The sequence below is a fragment of the Nerophis ophidion genome, linkage group LG02, assembly GCF_033978795.1.
Source record: "Nerophis ophidion isolate RoL-2023_Sa linkage group LG02, RoL_Noph_v1.0, whole genome shotgun sequence".
Classification (NCBI taxonomy): Eukaryota; Metazoa; Chordata; class Actinopteri; order Syngnathiformes; family Syngnathidae; genus Nerophis; species Nerophis ophidion.
The window spans coordinates 32,168,488-32,187,767 of record NC_084612.1 but is presented as its reverse complement, the minus strand read 5'-3'; the positions used below and the strand labels follow the sequence as shown (position 1 = coordinate 32,187,767).

The window sequence follows — 19,280 nt, the reverse complement described above, 5'->3', positions numbered from 1 at the left end:
CTTGGCACACCTATCATTGGGCTGTTTCGTCCATTCCTTTATGCAGCACCTCTCAAGCTCCATCAGGTTGGATGAAAAGTTGGTTGCCTGATTTCCTCCAAACATGACGCTTAGCATTCACGCCAAAGAGTTCAATCTTTTTCTGATTAGACCAGAGAATTGTGTTTCTCGTGGTCAGAGAGTCTTTCAAGTGCATTTTGGCAAAACTTTTTACTAAGAAATGGCTTCTGTCTGGCCACTATACCATACAGGCCCTGAGTGGTGGATTGCTGCAGAGAGGGTTGTCCTTCAGGAAGGTTCTGTCAGTGTAGTAGTTCTGACACAGTGACCATCGGGTTATCAAATAAATAAATGATAAATGGGTTGTACTTGTATAGCGCTTTTCTACCTTCAAGGTACTCAAAACGCTTTCACACACACATTCACACACTGATAGAGGGAGCTGCCATGCAAGGCGCTAACCAGCACCCATCAGGAGCAAGGGTGAAGTGTCTTGCCCAGAACACAACGGATGTGACGAGGTTGGTACTAGGTGGGGATTGAACCAGGGACCCCCAGGTTGCGCACGGCCACTCATCCACTGCGCCACGCCGTCCCTTTTTGGTTATTGGGTTATTGGTCACCTACTGTACCTGACATGACTAAGATGAATGCAGCAATGTACAGAGACATCTTGGATGAAAAACAACGCTACCCATCAAACCTGTTGGAGCTTGAGAGGTGCTGCAAAGAAGAATTGGCGAAACTGTCAAAAGATAGGTGTGCCAAGCGTGTGGCATGGTATTCAAAAAGACCTAAGGCTGTAATTGCTGCCCCAGGTGCAGAAACAAACTATTGAGCAAAGGTTGTAAATACTTATGTACATGTTTGTTTTATTTTTTAATACATTTGTAAAACTAAAAGCTTTTCACATAGTCATGGGGTATTTTGTGTAGAATGTTGAGGACACAAATGGATTTCTTTCATTTTGGAATAAGGCTGTAAGATAACAAAATATGGAGCACTGTGAACAATATTTGGATGTAGTGTACAAATCAGGCCCAAAAGAGACATTTTATTAGATCTGATTGGATACCAGATTAGATTTCCTGTAAAAATACCCTACAGGCATTAGTCGTGTCGAAATCCTCTTTTTCTTCGGTCAGTTAGCGATTTGGACATTCATGTGGAACCTATATGTTTTTTTATTCCCAGTGCACAAAGCACAGCCAATAAAGCAATGTTTGGATGAGGTGTGTGAGGAAGAACATGAGAGACCTGACTTCAACCGTATAAAATACATTAACAGAGATGGTAAGCCTATTGCCCCCTTTCTCAGGTCCAACATAAGTAACCTCACAAATGTTGTACTGGAAGATTTGAGGCTTTATTTTATTTTTTTCATCCTTTTCCCTTCCTGTAATTTTATGCACGAAGTGTACAATGAAGGACCACCTTGCTACCCATGTCAAATTAATTGGACAAACATACCTTTTAAATAGCTCATCACAATTATTGGGGCTGACCATTGAGACAATACTAGACAAATGAGGTGTAACTTGTAGATGAATAATGGATATGTTCTATTCAGTTTGCTGCAGGAAGTCAAGTAGAGAAAAAAGTTTTACGTTTTCCTATACATTAGCTTCACATAATTTTGTTAATGTTGAAAAGCAGTTACGCATTAAATGAACCATACAATTAAATATAAATATCTCTGACAGGGTACAAACAAGATTGAGCTTTATTACCCCTGTATAGGCAGTTTTTGATACAGCTATTACATTAGATGTGTCGGGATGTGTGATTACATTTTTTCACCAACACCACAATTTTACACTGCTATTTAGACAATAAAAGTTGCGTATATATTATTAAAATAAATGTATCATCCTTATTTTGCCGTATTGCCTATACTTTATTAACACTTCCAAACATGGTCTAAAGCAGTGGTTCTCAAATGGGGGTATGCGTACCCCTGGGGGTACTTGAAGGTATGCCAAGGGGTACGTGAGATTTTTCAAAAATATTCTAAAAATAGCAACAATATAACAATCCTTTATAAATATATTTATTAAATAAAACTTCAACAAAATATGAATGTAAGTTCATAAACTGTGAAAAGAAATGCAACAATGCAATATTCAGTGTTGACAGATAGATTTTTTGTGGACATGTTCCATAAATATTGATGTTCAAGATGTATTTATTTGTGAAGAAATATTTACAATTAAGTTCATGAATCCAGATGGATCTCTATTACAATCCCCAAAGAGGGCACTTTAGGTTGATGATTACTTCTATGTGTAGAAATCTTTATAATTGAATCACTAGTTATTTGTATATCTTTTTTCCCAAATAGTTCAAGAAAGACCACTACAAATGAGCAATATTTTGCACTGTTATAGAATCAGAAACTGATGACATAGTGCTGTATTTTACTTCTTTATCTCTTTTTTTCAACTAAAAATGCTTTGCTCTGATTAGGGGGTACTTGAATTTAAAAAATGTTCACAGGGGGTACATCACGGAAAAAAGGTTGAGAACCATTGGTCTAAAGGACCAAGTCAGTTTTATTTAAATAGTACTGTACTAATTTACAATATATGTTACCGTATTTCCTTGAATAGGGTGATGTGAGGATACCATCACTAAGAGCACGTATGAAAAAAAAACATTATTATGGTTATTTATTTCAGCACTGAAGGCTTGAATTAACTTTCAATAGACACATGCATTTCACTGCTGCTATCGTCACATGGATGAGAATGGAAGGAATGCTGGGTGATACAAGTTACACTGAAGGTTGTGATACAAACAAGTTTAACACTCTTATTAATATGTGCCACACTGTGGACCCACACCAAACAAGAATGACAAACACATTTCTGGAGAACATCGGCTCCGTAACACATTATAAACGCAACATAAGAATTACCCAGAATGCAATGCATCCATGACTCTTACTGCTTATATTATACACCCCGCTACCACCAAACCCCGCCCACCTCAACCGACACACAGTTGGCAACAACACACAACAACAGCAGTCACGTTTTCGTCTACCGTAAAGCAGTTCGTCTGCCGTAAACAGCAACGTTGTGACATCCTTAAACAGGACAATACTGCCATCTACTGTGCATGCATATGTGACAATAATATCTACGGCTTTTAGAGCAGTGGTTCTCAACCTTTTTTCAGAGATGTACCCCCCTGTGAACATTTTTTTAATTCAAGTACCCCCTAATCAGAGCAAAGCATTTTTGGTTGAAAAAAAAAAGATGAAGTAAAATACAGCACTATGTCATCAGTTTCTGATTTATTAGATTGTATAACAGTGCAAAATATTGCTCATTAGTAGTGGTCTTTCTTGAACTATTTGGAAAAAAAGATATAAAAATAACTAAAAACTTGTTGAAAAATAAATTAGTGATTCAATTATACATAAAGATTTCTACACATACTGGCGACTTGTCCAGGGTGTACGCTGCCTTCCGCCCCATTATGGCTGAGATAGGCACCAAAGGAAATAAGCGGTAGGAAATGGATGGATGGATCGATAGCTGTAAGTATACTCCTCCCCTCTTAACCGCGCCCCCAACAACGCCCCGCCCCCAACCACACCCCTCTCCCAACCCCGGGGTTAATCTTAAAGATGTCTTATCTGTGTTGGCCCTGTGATGAGATGGCGATTTGTCCAGGGTGTACACTGCCTTCCGGCCGAATGCAGCTGAGATTGGCTCCAGCACCCCCTGCGACCAAAAAAGGGACAAACGGTAGAAAATGGACGGATGTATAGAGGTGGCCTCAGTGATTTTTTTCCCCAATGGAATGAAAGGAGGACGTCATAGAGGAGAAGGCGGAGGCAGAGAAGGAGGGAGGCGGAGAGAACGCATAGAGGGAGTGACCGCCGTGTCGCAGTTTGCTCGCCTTCTAAATTGAAGCGCAACCAGCGTAAACATACGGACGAAATCATAACGCCAGTGCCAGTTCCTACTACAAAGCGCGGGAGAGTACTGCTAGCACAACAAGGGTCATTTACCTGTTCTCTTCCTTAGGGAGGCGAAAGGTTTGGATAGTATGGCAACCATATCGTTACAGGTCCGAGGACTTCCGACAGAAAACGAGGTAGATACTGCTGACTTTATCACGTGACCTGATCTCCAGCTGGCTTGCTAGCAAGTTACCGCTGAAGTTAGAATTAGCTACTTTTTCACGAACTTGATATCGTGTGTTGTATTCCAACTTGACACGAATGGTTGCATATTGTTGACTTAACAAGTTGACATAACTTTAGCTGAAAGATAGGATTTGCGGTTTCTTTAGACAGTCTCTCGAGGCGGGGACGCAACAGTCGATATTTCTGACGTACAACGTCTTGAACAGCCAAAGGCTACTTCCTGTTTCTGCTCTCACGCGCACAATCACATGCATGCACGTACACACACTTGCATGCCAATGCTGCCTGTTAATAACAATATGAGAACAGAGGTCGATTGCGAAATGTAATGATTCCCAAACGTGATACGGGGGTGTCACGTCGTGTACTTGCAAAGAGTGCACATGACACAAATGACTCACTACTTATGGCATATGGTACTTTACCTGTGCCAATGAAAATGTAAGTGGATGTCTAAAAAGTGTGTGTGCTGACTTTTCCTTTCTGGACATGTTTTTTAAATTATAATCGGAAATATGTTTAATTGTATAATAATAAAGGTAACATAAATAAATAAATATTTACAAAATGTAAAACATTTTTTTAGACTTTTCAAATAACATTCATTTCAGTTGTGCACAGTCAAACCCCTGACGTTTTCTGGCTTCCCAATCTTGACTTTTGCATCTAATTTCAAATTCAACAAGACCTGTTTTAGCTTTTGATAAGAAGTTTATGCTTGTCATTTTTAAAATAGAATACATCGTTTTAGCCCTTTGAGACACTAGTGATTTAGGGCTATATAAGTAAACATTGATTGATCGTTTTATAATTGACTAAAAGATGAATGCTTTGTTTTACCACTGGTTGTGCCATCGGACAACCAGTTAGTTATACTAAAGCGTCACTCAAATCTAAATATACTTATATAGCTTAATCGGGTCCGGCTACATTGATCCATTATGAAACCAACCTGAGATATTTCTGTCAGTCCGTGCGTTTTCTCTCTCTCAAAACGGAGTCAAATATGCCAGAGACACATTATCAGCCCCGCGTTGCAACAAAGGGATAACGTTAATGCTACTCACAAAAAAGCTGAACTTGTGAATGCCTGTTGCGACTCAAAACAACACAAAAAATGAAGAGGTCAAACTATCCAAAAAGTTCCCAACACTCTGAAAGTTAATACACAACAGTTGCTGCTGCACTTTCTGAAATAAAATCTCCTCGTTAACTACATATTAAAAAGACACAAAGACGGACACAACGGATAAATGTACTCGGACTATGGAGTGAAAAAGTTACATACCGTGAGTTCTTCCCTTCATCCATGGCTCTTACAGTTGTGATCAAAATTATTTAACCCCCACAGAATTTTGGTGTTTTAGCAAGTTGGACATTTATTCCGTATTTTGTTTATAGTCATATCAAATAAAGATGTGTCAAATAGACAAATGCAACTTAAATTGTAACACTGTATTTTACAAAATACCAAAAAAGGACATTTTTCTTAATAGTTACATGCATCTTTAGTACTTAGTAGAACACCCTTTGGCAGTAATTACATCCTTCAAACGTGATACATAACCGGACACAAGCTTCTTGCAACGATCTACAGGTATTTTAGCCCATTCCTCTTGGGCAAAGGCCTCCAGTTCATTCATATTCTTGGGCTTGTGTGCTGCAACTGCCTTCTTCAAGTCCCACCACAGGTTTTCTATAGGATTTAGGTCTGGCGACTGTGAAGGCCACTCCAGAGTCTTCCAGCCCTTCTTCTGCAACCACTCTGATGTTGATTTGGAGTTATGTTTGGGATCGTTGTCCTGTTGGAAGGTCCAACGTCTCCCAAGCCTCGGCTTCGTCACTGACTTCATGACATTTGCAGCTAATATATGCTGGTAGGAAATAGAATTCATAATGCCTTGAACGCACTGGAGATTCCCGGTACCTGAGGCAGAGAAACATCCCAGAGCATGATTAACAGTAGGAAAGGTGTTCCTCTCTTTGTAAGCTTGATTTTTTTTCTCCTCCAGACATAACGTTGATTCATAGGCCCAAAGAGTTCCAGTTTTGTCTCATCACTCCATAGAACAGTTTCCCAAAACTTTTGGGGTTTGTCCAAATGATTTTTGGCATACTGGAGTCTATTTTCCTTGTGCCTGGTAGTCAGAAGTGGGGTGTGCCTGGGAGTTCTGGCATGGAGGCCTTCATCTCGTAGTGCGCGCCTTATCGTCTGGGACGAAACCTGCGTCACCCCCTCTGCAATGTCCTGTTGTAGTTCCTCAGCTGTTACTCGGGGGATTTTTCACCACTATACGCACACAGCATCCTCTTTCTACCACGTCCAGGTAGTGTTTCCAGTGTGCCTTTGGCTTTAAATTTGCGAATTATGCTCCCAACTGTGTCTCTTGGAATGTGTAATGTCTTTGATATTTTCTTATATCCATATCCTTTCTTATGAAGAGAAATTACCTCCTCTCTTGACTTCTTTGACCACTCCCTGGACTTCACCATGTTGCAAATACACAATTGACCATCTACAAGAAGCTGAGCGTCACAGTCTTTTTCAATCAGTTTAAATGTTGCTCGTTATGGTTCTAATCACATCTACAGGTGTTTTCAACACCTGATTGAAAATACCTTATTCAAATTCTGTTCTTAAGAGTTATGATATTCAAGAGGTTGAATAATTTTGTCAATGAGATATTAAGAGAAATGACACTGTTTGGTATGTTACAAAATACAATGTTGTAATTCAAGTTGCATTTGTCTATTTAATGCATCTTTATTTTAAACAAATTATGGAATAAATGTCCAACTTGCTAAAACACCAAAACTGTGTGGGGGTTGAATAATTTTGATCACAACTGTACTTGCTTCCTGTTCAGGTGCTCCCGAAGCGATGTAGTATTTCCGTGCCATGCAGGAAACGGTCTTCTTTACAGAGTTTAAAGTGAAGTCTTCCCACACTTTTGACGACTTAGGTCGTACACTTTTCTCAATTGCAGCATTAACCTCCAGATGTTCCTGCGCCGAACTATCGGTACTGTTTTCCGCCATTTTCCCAATGTTTCCAAGCAAATGAGACTGCGTGGTCACGTGAGCTCACATGACACTATTGGCTGGCTTACTGCCACCTCACCCTGGTGCTGTTTTGTACTGTTTTTGTACTTATTTTGATTCTTGTTTCTCAGCTGTTTGTAAATGTTGCAGTTTATAAATAAATGTTTAGGAAAGAAAGAAAGAAAGGGGAAAAAAAAGCCTCAGCGCATGCGCATTGCATACATCCAACGAATTGATGACTAAATTAATCGCCAACTATTTTTATTATCTATTTTAATCGATTAGTTGCTGCAGCCCTAGCACCACCCATACATTTGTCAAAATATAATTTATGTCATTTTTATTTATTAGGATCCCATCATCTGCAGCACAAGCTGCTGCTATTCTTCCTGGCCTCCTAAAAAAAATACAATAATATACAGTTATACAAATAATATAACAATCATTTTACAATTACAATACAATCATAACACTTCTCAAAAGTAGGTAATAATTGGGAACCCCAAAAAATGAGTCAATTAATTTGTATTATAAGATAAAGAATAAGATCATCTAAAATATAATTGAAACTATCATAATGACATACATTAACAATGAAAAAGGTAATATCTGCACTTCAGAGTAGTTTATGTTTTCAATTAATGTAAAATTATATGCAAGAAACTGTCAGGATTTTATCCATATTGCTTAAGTAAAACATGTCTGTTTATTAGGGGTGGAATGATTCATTTTAACAACAATTCAATTCAGAATTTGTGGCTTCCGATACGATTCAGGGACGGTGTTTTTTTTTTTTTTTTTAATGGAAGGATACAATCGGAAACAATTGAAATCGATTCAGTAAATTTTTAGCACAAAAAAAAATCAGCCATTCTGATTGTGAAATAAATACTGGATATTGGAGACTGCAGGGGAAATTTCTTATATTCCTGTTATTTATTGTAAGTTAATTATGTATAAAGGAATTATGGCTACAAACAAGCAAGTAAACAACAACTAATGGCTAATGGATTTACATCTTATTTGAATAAAGTGCAACCAACACCTTAGATTGAATTAACAAGAGGAAACATATATTGCTGTAGATTTCAACATTTAATACATTTTCCCCCAAAAATAACAGTATACAACATTTTAACAATAGATTTACCTGCTAATTCTGATATATGTAATACAATATTAATATAAAAAATAAAGTACAACCAACATCCTTCAGGTTGATTTACCAGTAGGTTTTTACCTGCTACTTTTACTGTTGTTTTTTTTTTTTTTTACATAGAAATAACACAAATACAAAATACAATAATTTAAAAAAGTTTGTGGTCCCAAATATTTTCAGGTTAAATGGGAATTGGTTTGACCAGCAACTACTCTCATTTTAATAAACAGCTGCCGTAGCAGAGAAAAGTCAAAACAAACGCTGCAACACAATAACATAAATCCATAACACAAAAACTATACGCCGAAACACAACAAAATAGAGACAAAACGGAAGTGACAGCGGAGAAGTTTTGGCTACTCACCGACTTCCAGAGACTGAAAACGATGTAATGAATGAAGTTGGAAAAGTAAGTGAGGTGTGACCACTTTTTTATCAAGATAAACAATTTTCACTTTTTTAATAATACGAATATACTATGTTTGTCGTAACTTGCTATGCTGTCACTTGTCATGTCTGTTGCGGCCCTTGTGGTTTAAGGTTGTGCTCCACCTGTATATTTTTGTGTTGTGGCGTTTGTATTTATTGTGGCTTTTACAATCATGCTGTAGCGAAAAGTTGTGTTTTAATTTATGATATTGTCTTGTTGCTTTTGCAATTTGTTGTGACCTTTCACAGCCACCGTAGCTATCCAACATTCTTATTTTGCAGACTGATGGCGATGATGCCATAGATGAACAGACAGAAATGCATAACGTTTATGTATTTATCATTGAAAGTGTTAAACTTCATATAAAGATGGACGATTCAAATACAATGTTTTGCTTTTTGTACTAAAAATTGATGGATTTCCTTTTAAAACGATGTTGGATCGAAATCTATCTTTCAGAAGGCAAAATTGCCAAGCACAAATTGATGTAGTTGACTCTAAGGAATAAGAATCAATACTCGTTACACCCCTACTGGTTATTCACCTCCAAGTAAAATAATACATTTTAATGTCGGGTCTACAACGTTTTGGTGGCAAAGGCATTCCTGAATGAAGATAGTAATCAATATTGAAGTCCAATAACTACTATACTTAAAAATTGCCAATATTTTTTACTTATCCTTAACGGCTTTTAATGTATATGTATTTGTACAATTCTGTTTGTCTGAAAACTTTAGAATATGAAAATATGCCGCAATATTTTATCTTAAGGTTATTATTATTCAAATGACACTTGTAGGTGTGTTACCTCACTTTTTGGGGGCTCCAACTGTCAAAATATTAGAAAAAAAATATTTAAATGTAGTGATTTCCTTTTTACATTAATCAATTTTAAAGAGTAATGTTAACCATGGCTTGAGTTGATTACGTGACCTAAACATGAAATAATGCACTTGGACACACAAACATACTTGTCAGATATACTTGTCATGTAATTGATCCACCTTTTTCAATTAATTGAATTGATATATCACATTTACAACTCCATTGTGTTTTTCTGTATTTTTTATAGAGTGAATGCAGAATCCTGAAAGTGAAAGTTATTGCAGGGATCAAGCTGGCCAAAAAGGATATACTAGGAGCAAGGTAATTTTCTTTGGGGTATTTCCTATCATTACTGTATATGTACAATAATCCCATAAAGACACAAAATTTGTGTGGAAAAAGATTACACTTGTATTACGGTTATCGTAACCAAAATTATCACTTTTATCACTATAATTGTGGAATTTTTGAATGTGCTCAAAAAATAGTTAGCACACACTGAAATCTTTTGACCAAGTAATTATTGTTTTTTTACAAACCCCATTTCCATATGAGTTGGGAAATTGTGTTAGATGTAAATATAAATGAAATACAATGATTTGCAAATCATTTTCAACCCATATTCAGCTGAATATACTACAAACACAACATATTTGATGTTCAAACTGATAAACTTATCTTTGCGTGCAAATAATCATTAACTTAAGAATTTGATGCCAGCAACACGTGACAAAAAAGTTGGGAAAGGTGGCAATAAATACTGATAAAGTTGAGGAATGCTCATCAAACACTTATTTGGAACATCCCACAGGTGTGCAGGCTAATTGGGAGCAGGTGGGTGCCATGATTGGGTATAAAAACATTTTCCCAAAAAATGCTCAGTCTTTCACAAGAAAGGATGGGGCGAGGTACACCCCTTTGTCCACAACTGCGTGAGCAAATAGTCAAACAGTTTAAGAACAACGTTTCTCAAAGTGCAATTGCAAGAAATTTAGGGATTTCAACATCTACGTCCCATAATATCATCAAAAGGTTCCAAGAATCTGGAGAAATCACTCCATGTAAGCGGCATGGCAGGAAACCAACATTGAATGACTGTGACCTTCGATCCCTCAGATGGCACTGTATCAAAAACCGACATCAATCTCTAAAGGATATCACCACATGGGCTCAGGAACACTTAATAAAACCACTGTCACTAAATACAGTTTGTCGCTACATCTGTGAGTGCAAGTTAAAGCTCTACTATGCAAAGCAAAACCCATTTATCAACAACATCCAGAAACGCCGCCGGCTTCTCTAGGCCCGAGATCCTCTAAGATGGACTGATACAAAGTTGAAAAGTGTTCTGTGGTCGGACGAGTTCACATTTTAAATAGTTTTTGAAAATATTTGACGTTGTGTCATCCGGACTAAAGGGGAAGCATACCATCCAGACTGTTATCGACGCAAAGTTTAAAAGCCAGCATCTGTGATGGTATGGGGGTGCATTAGTGCCCGAGGCATGGGTAACTTACACATCTGTGAAGGCACCATTAATGCTGAAAGGTACATACAGGTTTTGGAAAAACATATGCTGCCTTACCGCCGTCTTTTTATGGACGCCCCTGCTTATGTCAGCAAGACAATGCCAAGCCACATTCAGCACGTGTTACAACAGCGTGGCTTCGTAAACAAAAGTGCGGGTACTTTCGTGGCCCGCCTGCAGTCCAGACCTGTACCCCATCGAAAATGTGTGGCGCATTATGAAGCGTAAAATACAACAGCGGAGACCCCTGACTGTTGAACGACTAAAGCTCTACATAAAGCAAGAATGGGAAAGAATTCCATTTCAAAGCTTCAACAATTAGTTTCCTCAGTTCCCAAACGTTTATTGAATGTTGTTAAAAGAAAAGGTGATGTAACACAGTGGTGAACATGCTCTTTTCCAACTACTTTGGCACGTGTTGCAGCCATGAAGTTCTAAGTTAATTATTATTTGCAAAAAAAATAAAGTTTAAGTTTGAACATCAAATATCTTGTCTTTGTAGTGCATTCAATTGAATATGAGTTGAAAAGGATTTGCAAATCATTGTGTTCCGTTTATATTTGCATCTAACACAATTACCCAACTCATATGGAAACGGCGTTTGTATATCAATAAAATAGACACACTGTTAGACGAATTTGGGGCGGCGTGGCTCGGTTGGTAAAGCGACCGTGCCAGCAACTTGAGGGTTGCATCTAGGGCTGGGCGATATTGCCTTTTTTTAATACCGCGATATTTTCAGGCCATATCGCGATATACAATATATTTCTCGGTATTTTGCCTTAGCCTTGAATGAACACTGGATACATATAATCACAGCAGTACGATGATTCTATGTGTCTACATTAAAACATTCTTGTTCATACTGCACTAATATATGCTACTTTTAAACTTTCATGCAGAGAAGGAAATCACAACTAAGTCAATTTACCAAAACTGTATTTATTAAAGTTATTAGCAGGTGACTTTTCAAATGATGCTACATATTAGCAGTAATGCTACTTTTGAGAGAAACGCTTGTGCCCCACACATGACAAATTAAAGTTGTCTATTCGACATATTCCCGCTTGAAGCCTAACCACCGCCAGACGATGGACCCCATGCTGTTTTTCTTTGGAATTAATTCTTCCTTCATTTGTTACGTGTTTTAGTCATTGTATTTTATCAAATGTCTAAGCTTTTATTCTTTTGAAATATTGGTTTGTACTGTAGCAATTTAATATTAATTGGAAAAAGAAGTCTGTAACAAATAAAATCAATTAATATTAATCTTTACTATTTCTGGAGGGCCTTTTTTGTGTCCTACTCTGTTCAGCAGTCCTTGAATGTACCATAAAATCACTTCCTTCTCATATACCCCTGAGTAAAAAAATGATCAGATTGGGTTATGTTGTTTCTTAACGGGAAACCATGGTAATGTTTCTTGTTTTCATGTTAGTATTTAAGTTGCCATGCTGGAACCAGTCAGTCCTTGAATTTATCAAAATTCAGTTGTCAATCAAGGTTCTTTGATAATTTTAATTTAAACCGGCCGGGAGTTTTAACGCAGTTTTCCTCAGTAGCGTTTATCATTCCATCTCTTTGCTAAACTTTGTTAACTTGCTATCATCAGCTGACCACACGCAAAGCTAGTGTGCCCGCCAAGTGTGTGTTGCATAGTTTTTAGTTTGTCATTAAGTGCTAAAAGCCAGTAGAGGACGGATAATAATACTTAAAACATATAAGAAAGTGAGCGCCCTCCACGCATCCACGTACAGTTTGCCAATAGCCCCTTTTAATTAAATCATTTTGTTGAATACCTAAAAGTTGGTATTACATATGTTCTCTTAAAGCTCTTTGACATTTGAAATTCATTTGAGTGATGGGTAAAGCACTAAACGTTTATGTGGAAAGGCGGAATCAGTTTGCTGCAATATTTTAGCTGCTGAAAGAACTCAGCCATCCAATTGCTTGAGACGCAGCCTCTCTTGTTAACAAGGGCCACTTAATTTGTATCCCGGAATAATTGATTTTACTCTGTATATAAATATTTGTTGCCATGGTGCTAGATGTCGATAGATGGAGTCTCATTTGATGTTTACAGTTTCTTGTCATTAATGGCTTTCTTCCATATTATTTAAGTTGAATATCTTAATAAATAATAGTGAGTAAGAATGACACTTGCTTGCGGTTTACGTAAATCTACTACGGACGTTAGCAAATAAATTGTATTTACACACTTTCGTCTGCATACCCGTCAAATTTACACCGCCCCAATGAGCAAACACTCCTTCAATGAATCAGCAAGAAGTGCTCTCTGATTTCACCGTCTCAAAGAATCCTCACTGTTACTAACGCCTCATCCCTTGTGTTTACCAATCAGCGCTTCCCACCATATCCAACTTCAACATGTGAGTTCGTCGTGGCTCCAACCACCGCAAAGCCTGGCTCAAAATGGCACCCAATCTACATATCTATAGTGGTTACTACATGTTTGACAGTAGTCTTATAATTGGCAAAATAAGGGGTTAAAATTATATGACGAAATGGGATTTAATATGTGTCAAATGCCCCAAAGTGTTTCGAAATTACATTTACAGCACGTTTTGACTGAAGCTTAAAATAGCGAAGCCATAACTATTACGATAATGTGACTTTGGTCAGCAGAACTTGATAGATTTCATATTTGGAAACAGTTATTGAGCATTTATAAATAACTATCCTTTGCAAATGGATAATGGCTTCATGGCCCCATTTTAAATATATTTCATTTTTCTTTTGCAGTGATCCATATACAAAACTGTCCCTGTATGATCCTCTAAGTGGAGCTATTGCAAGTGTCCAGACTAAAACCGTTAAAAAGGTGCCAGAAAACAGACACATTTGCCACTGTTCCTTTTAAATGTGCTCATGTCAATCTCACTTTTTTCACATCTCCCAAGTCTTTGGATCCAAAATGGAATGAAGAATTCTATTTCAGAGTAAGTGGAAATGTGTGCTTCAACCATGAAATACTTGAGTTTGAACCTTTAGCCTAACTGAATGTGTATCATTGCTGCAAACAGTAAATCAGTATGGTTTAAGGTATTCTTTATATTTTAGGTGCATCCCACAAAGCACCGCCTCCTGCTGGAAGTGTTTGATGAGAACCGCCTGGTAAGTGATTCATATTGTTGCAGCTTGCAACTCTAAAATAGTTGAGCGCTTGGATCTGTGGAATGTTGCACAATGTGTGCTGCTTTGTACGCGCCTGTGTGTTTCTGCGTATATATCGTAGTGATGTTCGAAATGAAAATCTCGTGCTAAGAGAGTCGTACATTTAATCATACAGTTCTCTTACACACAGCCTTAACGTTAATTATTTACTAGGTTGTTTAGGTTTATTATCACATCATCTATAATACTGTGCTGAAATTATGTGGACAGGCTGTCCATTGTAAGACAGGCTGATGTCAAAAACTGCGGACAATTGAAAAATATATAAATCAATGTTAACAACCTCAATGCAGCAGAAAAGTACTGTATGTCTCATTCGATAGTTACGCTGCTGACAGCTACAAAGCATTGAGCATATTAGACATGTTTGAAAGGGTTTACAGACAGGATCGTTTTACATAGTGTACAATATTAATCTGTACTTGCCCTCAACAATAAAATGCTTTTGCACTATGCAAATGAATGTGAGGAATATGTTTTCTTTAGACGAATGGCCCCTTTTGAAGGTTAAATTAGGTTGGACTGTCTGTGGAAGTTTAAGTGGCCCTTATTTTCCCACAATGTACAACATATGGTTTGGCAACTGGGATACCTTATTATTCAGTGCTGTACAGTCAATAGGGGCAAATCTGGCAGTTTGAAAAACATCCTGACACACACTGCACTGCCTTCAGGCATGGAGAAAAAATAAAAGGATTATTGTATCACATGGGCTGGTGTTGAATTCAGGTTATAGTGATGTTTTGTGAAGGGTTGTTTACTGTAGTTTAATAGTTCTGTCATGAAAAGCATGCATGTGGCTTTTGTTTTCTGCATCTGTTTGTGATAGAAGGCCATATTACAAACCCCATTTCCATATGAGTTGGGAAATTGTGTTAGATGTAAATATAAACGGAATACAATGATTTGCAAATTCTTTTCAACCCATATTCAATTGAATGCACTACAAAGACAAGATATTTGATGTTCAAACTCTTAAAGTTCTTTTTTTTTTTTGCAAATAATATCCATCCATCCATTTTCTACCGCTTATTCCCTTTTGGGGTTGCGGGGGGCGCTGGCGCCTATCTCAGCTACTTAGAATTTCATGGCTGCAACACGTGCCAAAGTAGTTGGGAAAGGGCATGTTCACCACTGTGTTACATCACCTTTTCTTTTAACAACACTCAATAAACGTTTGGGGACTGAGGAAACAAATTGTTGAAGCTTTGAAAGTGTAATTCTTTCCCATTCTTGTTTTATGTAGAGCTTCAGTCATTCAACAGTCCAGGGTCTCCGCTGTTGTATTTTACGCTTCATAATGCACCACACATTTTCGATGGGAGACAAGTCTGGACTGCAGACGGGCCAGGAAAGTACCCGCACTCTTGTTTACGAAGCCACGCTGTCGTAACACATTGTCTTGCTGACATAAGCAGGGGCGTCCATGAAAAAGATGGCGGTTAGATGGCAGCATATGTTGTTCCAAAACCTGTATTTACCTTTTAACATTAATGGTGCCTTTACAGATGTGTAAGTTACCCATGCTTTGGGCACTAATGCACCCCCATACCATCACAGATGCTGGCTTTTGAACTTTGCGTCGATAACAGTCTGGATGGTTCGCTTCTCCTTTGGTCCGGATGACACGATGTCAAATATTTCCAAATACAATTTGAAATGTGGAAACATCAGACCACAGAACACTTTTTCACTTTGCATCAGTCCATCATAGATGATCTCGGGCCCAGAGAAGCCGGCGGCGTTTCTGGATGTTGTTGATAAATGGCTTTCGCTTTTTATAGTAGAGCTTTAACTTGCACTTACAGATGTAGCGACAAATTGTATTTAGTGACAGTGGTTTTCTGAAGTGGTCCTGAGCCCATGCGGTAATATCCTTTAGAGATTGATGTTGGTTTTTGATACAGTGCCAACTGAGGGATCGAAGGTCACGGTCATTCAATGTTGTTTTCCGGCCATACCACTTACGTGGAGTGATTTCTCCAGATTCTCTGAACCTTTTGATGATATTATGGACCGTAGATGTTGAAATCCCTAAATTTCTTGCAATTGCACTTTGAGAAACGTTCTGAAACTGTTGGATTATTTGCTCACGCAGTTGTGGACAAAGGGGTGTTCCTCGCCCCATCTTTTCTTGTGAAAGACTGATCATTTTTTGGGAAGCTGTTTTTATACCCAATCATGGCACCCACCTGTTCCCAATTAGCCCGCACACCTGTGGGATGTTCCAAATAAGTGTTTGATGAGCATTCCTCAACTTTATCAGTATTTATTGCCACCTTTCCCAACTTCTTTGTCACGTGTTGCTGGCATCAAATTCTTAAGTTAATGATTATTTGCACGCAAAGAAAAGTTTATCAGTTTGAACATCAAATATGTTGTGTTTGTAGCATATTCAGCTGAATATGGGTTGAAAATGATTTGCAAATCATTGTATTCTGTTTATATTTACATCTAACACAATTTCCCGACTCATATGGAAACAGGGTTTGTAGCATACTGGCTTGTTTGTTTGTGTTAATAGGATAATTTTGTTAATCAGGTTCAGAGCAGAAATATTACAGGACATTTGGCTTTGCAATTATTTTTTTGTCTTCCAAGGTTTTGTTACCTTGTGATGCTTCTCTGTCACTGTCAGAATCTAGCAGTTCTTGAGAAAAAAAAGTTCTTTAAAAATGCAGCATATTCTTAGTTTAGTTATGTAACTATAATGTGCAAACCACAAACAAACTGCCCTGGACCGGAAAGGTTAGGTTCAATCAAAACAAGAGAAAACAGCAAATAGCACCCTTTGGCAAAAGTTGACTTTATATATATTGAAATTTGAGTGGATTCTTAATGTAACAGGTCCAATTGTGTCTTCTGAATGTATGTTTTTTGTATGTTTTTATTGTCATAACTGCACTAAACCTTTTTAAATACCTGATATTTGTTTTTTGTTATGTGTATACAGCATGTGGAACCTTTGTCTCAGTCATACTTGCCAACCTTGAGACCTCCGATTTCGGGAGGGGGGGGGTGGAGGGCGTGGTCGGGGGTGGGGCAGTACAGTACATATTCCGTACAATTGACCACTAAAGGGTAACACTGCAATAAGTTTTTCAACTTGATTAAGTCGGGGTCCACGTTAATCAATTCATGATACAAATATATACTATTAGCATAATACAGTCACCAAACAAGTTCATCATCATAGTATATACATTGAATTATTTACAATCCGGGGGGTGGGATGAGGAGCTTTGGTTGATATCAGTACTTCAGTCATCAACAATTGCATCAACAGAGAAATTGACATTGAAACAGTGTAGGTCTGACTTAGTAGGATATGTACAGCGAGCAGAGAACATAGTGAGTTCAGATAGCATAAGAACAAGTATATACATTAGAAATACATTTGATTATTTACATTAGGTTATTTACAATCCGGGGAAATGGGATGTGAATGGAGGAGGATTAGAGGGTTGAAGTTGCCTGGAGGTGTTGTAGTGCATCATGTACAGTAGATGGCAGTATTGTCCTGTTTAAGAATGTCACGTGCTGTTTATGGCAGACGAACTGCCTTACGGTAGAGTGTTAAACGTAAACGTAACTGTTGTTGTTGTGTGTTGTTACTGCGCTGGGAGGATGTTAATGAAACTGCCTAACAATAAACCCACATAAGAAACCAAGAACTCGCGCTCGATCGTTCCACAGTTATAACGTCATTGGGCAGACACGCGCTCAGACACGTCAATCAGGTCCTCATAGAGCTAGGGGGGCATGGCCTCCAGCTCCGCCTGAATTTCGGGAGATTTTCGGGAGAAAATTTGTCCCGGGAGGTTTTCGGGAGAGGCGCTGAATTTCGGGAGTCTCCCGGAAAATCCGGGAGGGTTGGCAAGTATGGTCTCAGTGTGTGTCCTCTTTCCTTACTGAATTAATTGTTGTGACGCCAGCCTCTTTTTCTGTGTTGAACGCAGCTTTCTTCTTCTCTTTTTGTCTAAATCAGTCTCTACATGACAGGTAGGCATGAATGTGACTGTTGATTTTATATATATATATATATATATATATATATATATATATATATATATATATATATGCAGGTGTATGTATACATGTGTGTATATATATATATATATATACAGTGGGGCAAAAAAGTATTTAGTCAGCCACCGATTGTGTAAGTTCTCCCACTTAAAATAATGACAGAGGTCTGTAATTTTCATCATAGGTACACTTCAACTGTGAGAGACAGAATGTGAAAAAAAAATTCCAGGAATACACATTGTAGGAATTTTAAATAATTTATTTGTAAATTATGGTGGAAAATAAGTATTTGGTCAACCATTCAAAGCTCTCACCGATGGAAGGAGGTTTTGACTCAAAATCTCACGATACATGGCCCCATTCATTCTTTCCTTAACACGAATCAATCTTCCTGTCCCCTTAGCAGAAAGACAGCCCCAAAGTATGATGTTTCCACCCACATGCTTCACAATAGGTATGGTGTTCTTCTTCCTCCAAACACGACGAGTTGAGTTTATACCAAAATGGATACATGGATGATACAGCAGAGGATTGGGAGAATGTCATGTGGTCAGATGAAACTAAAATAGAACATTTTGGTATAAACTCAACTCATCATGTTTGGAGGAAGAAGAATACTGAGTTGCATCCCAAGAACACCATACCTACTGTGAGGGGAAGCCATGGAAAACGTCTTCCGGACAGCTTCAAAGCGATTCTGGACCATCATCCGCCGCCTCAGCACACTGTCAACACCGTGGATGGTGTTCTGCTGACCTCAACTGCGGATGTTGTGGATAGGTGGAAGGAATACTTCGAAGACCTCCTCAATCCCACCAACACGTCTTCCTATGAGGAAGCAGTGCCTGGGGAATCTGTGGTGGCCTTTCCCGTTTCTGGGGATGAGGTTGCCGAGGTAGTTAAAAAGCTCCTC

The 19,280-nt window shown here is 38.1% G+C and overlaps 1 protein-coding gene across 2 annotated transcripts in view; it reads left to right on the top strand.

Moving 5' to 3' along the window:
- The first annotated feature begins 3,841 nt into the window (after nt 1-3,841).
- nedd4a (NEDD4 E3 ubiquitin protein ligase a) overlaps nt 3,842-19,280 on the top strand; it is a 67,187-nt gene continuing 51,748 nt past the window's right edge. The window contains exons 1-5 of one of the 2 annotated variants that reach the window (XM_061881763.1): nt 3,842-4,107; nt 9,863-9,936; nt 13,907-13,985; nt 14,065-14,103; nt 14,225-14,278. In XM_061881763.1, the coding sequence (XP_061737747.1) occupies nt 4,060-4,107; nt 9,863-9,936; nt 13,907-13,985; nt 14,065-14,103; nt 14,225-14,278 (294 nt within the window). In that variant the 5' untranslated portion in view covers nt 3,842-4,059. The remainder of the gene's footprint in view (nt 4,108-9,862; nt 9,937-13,906; nt 13,986-14,064; nt 14,104-14,224; nt 14,279-19,280) is intronic. The other variant, XM_061881754.1, reaches the window with a different exon arrangement.